Raw genomic sequence first — 10,612 nt, forward strand, 5'->3', positions numbered from 1 at the left:
ACAGATATGGAGAGCTGTCCACAGCTATATATAACCATGAGCTTAGTGACTCCGCTCCACAGCAGGGAGGCCTCCAAAATGAGTGTCAATGTGCACGTGCGCATATTCACACACATACGATATGCTTGAATGGTCACACATGGCACATCAGTGGAATGTTCAAAACAGAGGGCTCATTCTCTCCAGTCAGCTGTCATAGGGAAGGAAGTGTGTGTACATGACCAGAGCAGAAAGACTATTGCAACACATGTCCTTATATTACTAAATGTACTGAATATCCTCTACATTATAAACCACAGGTATGGATAATTTCCTGTCTAAATTATGCTACCCGGTCTTGAAAGGGGTGGGGTTTCCTCATTTGACACTAACCACCTGCCTCTGCAGCTCATATAATAGGCCAGTCATGATTTCAACAGGACTTTAGACTAAAACGTTAAACCTGTCGCCGAGTTAAAGCCTACTCACCCTCAGGTTTACCCAGTCATCCATCATGCCATCACAGCTTCACATAGTAGTGGATGTGCTCTGGGGCACAAAGGCTCTTTGACAAGCCATGTTTTGACAGTAACTACATACAGTAATGGATCAGGTTTTGCAGTAGTTCTGAGGAAAAATGTTGGACCTTACCTTCATGTGGTGATGGGTGTAGGTAACCCAACATACCATATGGGCTTAAGCAAACATACATTTCAGGTTGAACTAAAACACAGAGCCATGACTCCATGGAGAGTAGTTTCATTCCTAGGTAGTCCAGGAAGAGGGTGGAGTACATTTTACTCTGTCTTTAGAGTATGTTTGTCATAAAGTCAGCAGCACTGTTGTATCAGGACTTGTACATGCACTCCTGTCATTTCCGAGCAAATCTCACTTCACTAAATCGAAGTATCACAAGGGATGTGAAACAAACCCCCTTAGAGAAGTGAAATAATTCAGCTTCCCTATACATGTATAAACTCATTCTAAAAAAATAAAATATAAAAAGTAATCAGTCTTGCTACAGTACAGTCTGTCTCAGGGACTCAACTCTAACCGCCTCAGTCATACATAAGTTTAGGATTATACTCATCACCCCCCATTTGTGTGTCTGTGTCCTTACCTCTGCTTTATGCTTCCTCTCTACTCCATGAATCTGTTTCTCCTCCATGTCCACCAGTTTCAGTTTCAGGTAAGACACCTCTCCCATCAGATCCAACTTCTGACTCTCCAGTGACGTCCTGCTAAGGAGCTCCTGCCACCAGGAGAGACACGTGTTAACACCAATCATGCAAATGGACACAGACATACACCATTAGATACACTAGTACAACCACACCAAGCCCAAACAGAACTTTTACACTGGACACTAAAGAAGCTACCGTCTAGCTCTGTTCAGTTCTCTCAAAGTCAGACGCTGTCTACACGGCTAAATATACACAGCCTCTGGGCACTATTTTTACTGCCCCTCTCACAGGCAGACACACGAGTACAACGCATGCAGAGAAGAGCGTGAAAGAGCCCACAGAATCCTGCACAGTTCCCATACAACAACAACTAGAAATACTGTAGAGGCTCAGCACGTGCCTTCCTATTTAAATGAGGATTGCTATAAATCAAATATGATGCTGATTAGGACCTTGCTTGGTCCACTAATTATCCCTCTTTATCAGAAAAACTGTCTGCTTTGAAAGTCCCTATTTCACTGAAATGCTAATTAGGTTGAGTTCAGGCAGGTGCAAAGTCTCAGAGGCTGCCCAATTCTGATATTTTTTTCACTAATTGGGATTTTGACCAATCAGAGCAGCTCTGAAACAGTGCTGATGTGAAAAGATCTGATGTGATTGGTCAAAAGACCAATTAGTGAAAAAAATATCAGAATTGGGCTGCCTGTGTAAACACAGCCTAAGAAAGGTCCAAAGAAAATATCGGAAGCACTGAGGCAGTCCAACCATGGGCATTTAAAAATGTAGCTGTTTTGAAGAGAAAAGGGTTTGTTTTCTGAGAGGTTTCTGGGAGAGTGCACATGGAAAATATTAGAGCTGTGTCACTAGTAAGAGATTTGCGGCTCAGGTCCAAAGCCTCATAATGACCACGTCTCAAGGAAACAAACCCGGCCCTTCAGAACAACCCTGCTGTACAGAGTTAACCTGGGGTGTATTCATTATGGAAACGGTTTACCGTTTAACCTCTACGGGATTGGTGTCTCCCCTGTGGGACGGTTGAGCTAATGTAGGTTAATGTGATTAGCATGAGGTTGTAAGTAGCAAAAAAAATCCCAGGACATAGACATATCTGATATGGGTAGAAAGCTTCAATTCTTGTTAATCTAACTGCACTGGCCAATTTACATTAGCTATTACAGTGAAATAATACCATGCTATTGTTTGAGGAGAGTGCACAATTATGAACTTAAATGTATTAATAAACCAATTAGGCACATTTGGGCAGTCTCCATACATCATTTTGAACAGATATACAACGGTTCATTGGATCAGTCTAAAACTTTGCACATACACTGCTGCCATCTAGTGGCCAAAATCTAAATTGCGCCTCGGCTAGAATAACAATGGCCTTTCTCTTGCATTTCAAAGATGGTACAATAAAAAATATATTTTTACCAGATCTATAGCTGTTCTCCTACATTTTCACATTTCCACAAACTTCAAAGTATGCATATCCTTGCTTCAGGTCCTGAGCTAGGTATGTCATTTTAGGTGAAAATTGTAAAAAAGGGTTGGATCCTTGAATGGAAACAAACGGAGCAAAACAAACGTATCTTTTGGACAAATGCAGGTAGGTCCCTCCCCATTTCATTTATTTTGCTTCTGTTTAATAAACTTTTTGCAACAGAATCGAATTTTGCAATGGCTACCAAATGAAATGCATTGAAGGCATTTAAAGACAGTCTAACAAAGACTGCCTAGTATACAGAATTTTTTCAGGGGAACTTTGGAGCAGTTGAAAGCCTCTCCTTGGAAGAATGATATACTGTAGCAAAAACGCTTACTAGTATGCTAAGTTTGTCCTACCTCAGTTTCCAGTTTGTATGGACTGACGATAGTCCTTTTCATGCATGTTGCTGTCATGAAGTTATCTTAGCTTAGTTGTAAAGAGGATCCTTGATTCTGACTGAGTTTGAACTCTACTTCACCACACAGGAGTGGAAGACATGGACACACCACCTCTACTGATGACAGAGCACTCCCCCTTTTCTCGCTCTCTCGCTCTCTCTCAGCCTGAGGCGATGTGTCTGACCTCATCTGGGTGGTAAGGGGTGTGACCGACTACACTCCCGATCCTGTGCACACCTGCCCAGACAGACCAGCCCTAGAGCGGAGCACCATGAACAAACCTACCAGAGCAGACGGCCGCTGCACTCCAAGAATCAGTCCTGGATGGGAACAGACCACACTAAATATTTGGGTTGTCAGAGATCTAGAGCCCGGCTCACTGGAATCCCTGGGAGGAATTTCCTCCTGGGAAGCTGGACTCTCTAGGAGGCAGTCTACCATGAGACTCAGCATGTCTAGACAGTCTACTAGGAGACAGAGCATGTCTAAATCTAGTCTGCTAGTGGACTGAATATAAGACTATTGTATGAGGAGTATTTTTGCCATGGATGTGTGCTAGTCTTAAAATACAAAGTAGTAGATGAAAGCTTTGGATGTTCCCTGCTCACACATGCATTATTTTAAAGTATTCTAGTCATACATAAAGCAAATGTCATGTTGTCAGTCTAAGGGAGAAGGCATAATAGTTGTGCTGCTGTGATGCAGACTTTCAGATCCCAATTTCAATAGAAACGGGAAGATACGGAAGTGAACCTGATAACCACACAAAACGAGGAAGTTGATATCATACCGAAGCCAGTCTAAACTGAGACTGTGAATAAGGTTGAGGTTCAAAGGTTTGTATGAATGGAAGAGGACCAGTGTGTGAGGTCCTTACCTGCCTCAGCATCTCTTCTGTAGAGTCTAGCTTGTGTTGGTGTTCCTCCAGGGAACTTTCCAGATCACTGATCTTTACTCCCTGAGCTTCCACCTGGTCCGTCAGAACGCTCACCTGTGTGTGTGTGTGTGTGTGTGGGGGGGGGGGGGGGGGGGGGGGGAATGGAGGAGAAACTCAATACTTCAACATTTCTGACCCCTCCTTTCAATGTTGTCAACCCTCTTCAAGAGGGCCTCAGGACTACCTGGCATGATGACTCCTTGCTGTCCCCAGTCCACCTGGCCATGCTGCTGCTCCAGTTTCAACTGTTCTGCCTGCGGCTACGGAACCCTGACCTGTTCACCGGACGTGCTTGTTGCACCCTCGACAATTACTATGATTATTATTATTTGACCATGCTGGTCATTTACGAACATTTTAACATCTTGACCATGTTCTGTTATAATATCCACCTGGCACAGCCAGAAGAGGACTGGCCACCCCTCATAGCCTGGTTCCTCTCTAGGTTTCTTCCTAGGTTTTTGGCCTTTCTCAGGAGTTTTTCCTAGGGAGTTTTTCCCAGCCACCGTGCTTCTTTCACATGCATTGCTTGCTGTTTGGGGTTTTAGGCTGGGTTTCTGTACAGCACTTTGAGATTTCAGCTGATGTACGAAGGGCTATATAAATAAATTTGATTTGATTTGATTTGATTTGTTCATCCTTCATTCCCACACTCTCTTTCTCCCTCCCTCCCTCCCTCCCTCCCTCCCTTCTTCCCCCCTTCCTGGCTCCACCCTTTACTCCTTCAGACCTGGGAAGTTATCTAACCCCAACAACCACATACACTTTCTCAAAGTCATTAAAATCACCTCTCTTTGCCTGCCATCCATTTCACAACATATCAGCTCCTTAATTGATATACACTTCACACTGCCAGATTAAACAGTGCACATATTTCCAAAGCTGAATGAAGGACAGGAGTTTTTCTCAGTTCAGCCCATCAGGCCGGCTCTGCACTACTCATGATATCGATAAAGCTGTTGAGAAAACAAACTAGCGAAAGAGCCAATCAGTTACAAAAGGCAGGGCTCAACCAGCCAATCAGGTGGAGTTTAGTGGAGGAACGCGTTAGTGTGTACATGAGACCTATACGCAACAACAAGACATCACATCTGCCAACAAACAGAGGTGTGTTGTAGCCAGCAAGTCTGGACCTGACTGCAGAAAAGCCCTTACACAACAGCACTGAGAACTAGTGTACACACACACACACACACACACACACACACACACACACACACACACACACACACACACACACACACACACACACACACACACACACACACACACACACACACACACACACACACACACACACACACACACACACACACACACAAGAAGTACCTCCCTTGTACCTAACCCTTGTTGACAACAAAACAACTACACTGCAATTAAGGCAAACCACTGGATTAGCACCCCCCCTCTCTCTCATATATATATATCTCTCTGCCTCTCTCTCTCTGCCACCCTCTCTTTCTATCTCCCTCCCTCTTTCTCACTTCCTCTCCCTCTTTCTCTCTCCCTTCCTTTCTTATGACTGATACATGATAGAGCTACTACTGTTTATATTTTATAGAGGGCACCAAGGGGCCAATGCAGTGTAATGTATCCTCTTGTATTGCAGTAGGCTCATATTCAACTCTCTCTGTTTCTCTGTCTCTTTCTCTCTCCCCCTCCATCTCTCTCTCTCTTCCTCCCTCTCTTATGACTGATACATAAGGGGGCCAATGCAGTGTAATGTATCCTCATGTATATCACTAGGCTCATATTCAACTCGGGGGATTCAACTTCAGCTGAATTTAAATAATAATTTCTGTAGGTGAAGGGCATATCCATTACACAACTCTTTTATATATGCCAATGTGCAGCGAAACACACTATTCTCTCCCATACAAACACACAAATGCAAAACAGACACATGCATGCATTGTTTATGCCATAAGGTAATCTTACCTGGAGGACAAGGGACTCTTTGTCTCCCTCTAAGCGTGTCAACCGTTCTTGGTAAGTCTCGCCGTTCACAGGGGACCGCTGGTTTACCTACAGAGGAGCGGTCAGTTACTGGTCAATTTGTGGTCAGTACAAATACAACTGTGAAGTGAGAGGAGTTACCCACAGTGTCAGCTCTACCATGAACCAGGGCTCTCTGAAATGAAAGCTCAGACTCTGGAGAGAACAACAAGAACACACACACACACACACACACACACACAGCACTGGTATCACATTTTAAATAACCTATTGTGGCCGTGGAATGAGAAGGTCGTGAGTGTGAAATTCTGTAAGAGGTTTATGCTTCTTAAGCTTTCATCAAATGATGTTGAACCTTTTAGTATTCTAAGAATTTGATATTTGCTTCTCGACCAAGTGTGCAAGACCTCGGGCCTTCCTAAATAATGGCTTAGCCGTTCATATAAAGAATGAAACAAAATTAGAGCAAATTTCTGAGAAATCCAGACTTTTTAAAACCACAACCATGGAACGTTTGTGGCACAGCGACTGTGAGGACTATGTAAGAATAGACTATGTAAGAATACTCTTCAGATCTAACTGTTGAAGATTCAGAATCCACAGCATGTGGCTGGTGTTTAACTTCCTTCAAGAGTCATAGGAAAAAGAAGACAAAGTATGCATATAGCCATATATCTTTTGAACAATATAATTTGCAAATGCCTTCTCTCTTCAGCTATTTCAAGTGCTGCAAATGACACATTTCTGCGCAACATAAACATCCTGTAAACAAGTCCAAATAAGCAAGTCAGTTTGGTAAAAGAGAAAGAAAGAGACTTCGTATATAATCATCTATCAGGCCATTTTGTGTCCAAGTTAACCCGTAACAACGAGGTCCAGATGGTACCAGCCAGCAAAGAGTTAATCAAGTCTCCCTAATGACAACAAGATGGTGAAGGAGAATTCAGGAATGGGCTGATCGTAACTAAATCCAGTCTAGTCCTACCAGGTCTATTTCAGGGGCTTCCTGTACTGGACCTCCTAGAGAAAGGACAAAGTCTGAAGTGAAAACACGTTGCCCATCCATTCATCTATTCTCCTCAGGTACTATGACCTCTTGACCTGTCTGGTGTTTATCTTTCACGCATCCCAGTATGCACTTCTCCCGACACATGTTTCCTGCCCCTAATTGGTGATTGGTCACTGGGACCTTGATTGCTGATTGGCCGCAGGGACCGTAAAACAGGTTAAGCCTGGTGCACAAGCTCACCATACCAGATCTGGTTCCCATTTAGTGACTCGTTTAAATGTTTTCCTGCTATCCTAGATAACATCCATTCAGCCACAGACTCAGATTAGCCTACACATTCTTCACTGAAATTCAGTAAAAGTTCCTCAACAGATGGATTGACAGATTAGCCATATTGCTAATTGAACCATACGGAAATCAAGTTTTCCTGTTATCGTACCATGTATGAAGGCTATGTAGAAGCTCATCCAATCATAATCGACTGCAGAGTTATGGATATAGTTCCCTTAAGGAAAAGCAGCTTTAGTCAATCTGTTTTCTCTGTGAGAGCTTCCCATGTCTGGAACCCACTGCCATCAGACACACATAACTGCACCACCTATCCCACCTTCACAAAAAAAAAAGAAATGGTTAAAGGCCAATCAGACTTGTGAACATAATCCCCAGCTGTGTATTGCCGCTTTCCATGTTGTCTGTAGCATGTGAGGTGTGGAAACACTGTTGCTTTTATATATTTTGTTTTGTTGCTTTTTGTGCTATTGTTCTATGTTGCTCTGCATGTACTCACTGCTCATTGTTTGTCTGTATTGTAATTGTTTTAAGAACCTGCCCAGGGACTGCGGTTGAAAATTAGCCGGCTGGCTAAAACCGACGCTTTTACTGAATCGTTGATTAATGTGCACTGTCCCTGTAAAAATAAAAATGAACTAAACTTATATAAGTAAAATATGATATTATTCCTGTTCAGTAAAGAAACACAGGGAGAGTTGGGTCCCGTGTGGCTCAGTTGGTAGATGCCAGGGTTGGATTCCCATGGGGGACCAGTACGAACAAGATAATAAACAAGGTATGGAAATGTATGCTCTCACTACTGTAAGTAGATAAGAACGTCTGCTTAATGACTAAAATGTCAATGTGAAATGAGAGTTCAAAGTGTTTTCCAGAAAGCTGGTTACCATGTTTTATTGAATGCTACCTGTTGTTCTTCAACAATTCCCAGGCTTTTCCCTATACCGGCCTTGTTCTGTGAAGGTGAGAAATTACAGACAACAGAAAAGGTGAGTACTATGCTGCCCTACCAAGCAAAAAGGCAGTAACTGCTCATTTAGTCGAAAATTAGTTCATGTCATTTTTGCAACATTAAATACATGCTTAATCATGTGGACTAGTATCCTGCCTCTATTGTATTGTGTTTTGGAGAAAATGGGGGTCATGCTAGCAGTAACTGCATAAAGTTACTGTGAAACCAAGGTAAATAAAAGCCATTTTTCTCAGTTTCACGCTATGAGCAGTTACTGCCTTTTTGCTTTTTAGGGCAGTATGACGCACAACTTTCCAGCTTACGGTAAAAACAGGTGAGTCTGTATCAATGTTTCTAACTGTGTTACAATGAGCAACTCCACAACACAAGTCTTTCTCCATGTGCATCTCCAGTATGCAAGGTATTTCACTGTCTGTGGACAATAACAATAACCAGATTCCTCTATACAGATGCAGTACAGATGTATAAGCAGGGTAAATGCATGAAAGTGAAACCTCAAGAAGTCTCTTACCTTTTTCAGCCAGGCAAAATGCTTATAGAAATCTATGTTATACTCCATTCTGTTGGCCCATTGTAGCTTTGACTATTTCCTTCCTCAAACTCTACACGGCAACTTATCCTGGCAAGGCAATGAGGCTCCACACACACAGAGAGAGAGAGAGACAGAGAGCGAGAGAGAGAGAGAGAGAGAGAGAGAGAGAGAGAGAAAAGAAAGTGATTAATAAAGTAGAGCTCAGAAAGAAAGATACTATATCACTGTTAATCTCCCTGAATCCTTCTATCTTCTTCCTCTTCCCCTCCTTCCCTCTCTCTTGCTGCAGAGAGACTGTAGTGGGGACCCTATGGTGTGCTGTGTCTGGGTCCGACCCTGGCAGTGTGGTTTGGAGCCCAGATAGAGGCAGGCTGAGAAGTGGCTAGTCACTAATATCAGACTGCAGCTCTACGACTCAGACAACGCCAGCTGGCTCCTCTCCTTCCCTTTCTTCTCCCTTTTTTCCTCCCCTCTCTCTCTCTTATTCTCTTTCTCTCACGCACACACACACACACACACACACACACACACACACACACACACACACACACACACACACACACACACACAAACACTCTCTCTCTCTCTTTCTCTCGCTTTCTGTCTGTCTCTCTCTTTTTATGCCTCTACCTCTCCGTCTCATACACAAACATTATCACTTTGTTCTTTTTGGCTCTACCCCCCCTCTCTCTCTGAAGTACCCCTCGATGTAGCTACTTTTGTGATCTCTCTAAAGGGGCACGGAGAGAGGGAGCATTCTGCAACACATGCTTGTCACAGATGTGGTACAGACCAGGAATGGTAGGTAGACAGAGAGGAGGGGGAGAAGGAAGAGAAATAGGAGATTAAATAGGCGTGAAGAGAGGGATGGAGGGTAGGTGAGGAGGAAGAAGAGGGAGGTTTTTTACGTAATTTCCGGTCACAACTTGCAGACTTGTTTACGTGCTGCTGTGCGATTTTGTTGCCAACCTAACTTTGCTACCTGACAACTTTATGGTTTTTACTTTTTAATTACCGTTTATATTTTTAGTTTTTCCCTCACTCAACTTTTTTTCATTCAACTTTTTCACTCCGGACGTTTTATCTGGACATGGTTCGTCAGGACCTCCAACAGCCGAAGCTAAGTAACATTAACATGATGCCTTCTAATTGCAGTCGCTGTACTCATAATATACAGGAGAACGATCGCCTTACGGCGAGGATAGCTGTGCTGCAAGCCCAGCTTCAGACGCAATCGTTAGGCAAGGGTAATTTCAGTGTAGGAAAGGATGAAACAGCATCTGTGCCACCAGTAAGTACAGATAGTAACGTTAGTATAAATCCCCTCACACGGTCCCCGCAGCCGGACAACTTTCTCATGGCTTCTGGAGGGAAATGCTGACGGAATGCTCAACCGGTGTCGCTCATTCAGCCGACAGAAACTTTCAACCAGTTCTCCCCATTAAGCAGCGAGTCGCAGTCAGAGACCGAGCCTTCTCTGGTCTCTACTCCTCCCGTTCCGGGGTCTGAGACGCCAAATTTTCCCACCGTTAGCTCTGACAAATTGAAAACCCTAGTCATTGGCGACTCCATTACCCGCAGTATTAGACTTAAAACAAATCATCCAGCGATCATACACTGTTTACCAGGGGGCAGGGCTACCGACGTTAAGGCTAATCTGAAGATGGTGCTGGCTAAAGCTAAAATTGGCGAGTGTAGAGAGTATAGAGATATTGTTATCCACGTCGGCACCAACGATGTTAGGATGAAACAGTCAGAGGTCACCAAGCGCAACATAGCTTCAGCGTGTAAATCAGCTAGAAAGATGTGTCGGCATCGAGTAATTGTCTCTGTCCCCCTCCCAGTTAGGGGGAGTGATGAGCTCTAC

The 10,612-nt window shown here is 43.6% G+C and overlaps 1 protein-coding gene across 9 annotated transcripts in view; it reads right to left on the minus strand.

Annotated features, from left to right (window-relative positions):
- LOC115203181 (liprin-beta-2) overlaps positions 1 to 9,171 on the minus strand; it is a 32,802-nt gene extending 23,631 nt beyond the window's left edge. Inside the window, exons 1-5 of one of the 9 annotated variants that reach the window (XM_029767616.1) lie at positions 8,725 to 9,169; positions 8,148 to 8,195; positions 5,926 to 6,012; positions 3,928 to 4,041; positions 1,100 to 1,231 (exon numbers count right to left, since the gene is read on the minus strand). In XM_029767616.1, the coding sequence (XP_029623476.1) occupies positions 1,100 to 1,231; positions 3,928 to 4,041; positions 5,926 to 6,012; positions 8,148 to 8,195; positions 8,725 to 8,772 (429 nt within the window). In that variant the 5' untranslated portion in view covers positions 8,773 to 9,169. Of the gene's footprint in view, positions 1 to 1,099; positions 1,232 to 1,358; positions 1,452 to 1,563; positions 1,639 to 3,008; positions 3,149 to 3,927; positions 4,042 to 5,925; positions 6,013 to 6,928; positions 7,025 to 7,391; positions 7,449 to 8,127; positions 8,196 to 8,724 lie in introns of those variants that run through there. The other 8 variants (XM_029767612.1, XM_029767611.1, XM_029767617.1 and 5 more) reach the window with 8 other exon arrangements.
- Positions 9,172 to 10,612: the final 1,441 nt, after the last annotated feature.

The sequence above is a fragment of the Salmo trutta genome, chromosome 12, assembly GCF_901001165.1.
Source record: "Salmo trutta chromosome 12, fSalTru1.1, whole genome shotgun sequence".
Classification (NCBI taxonomy): domain Eukaryota; kingdom Metazoa; phylum Chordata; class Actinopteri; order Salmoniformes; family Salmonidae; genus Salmo; species Salmo trutta.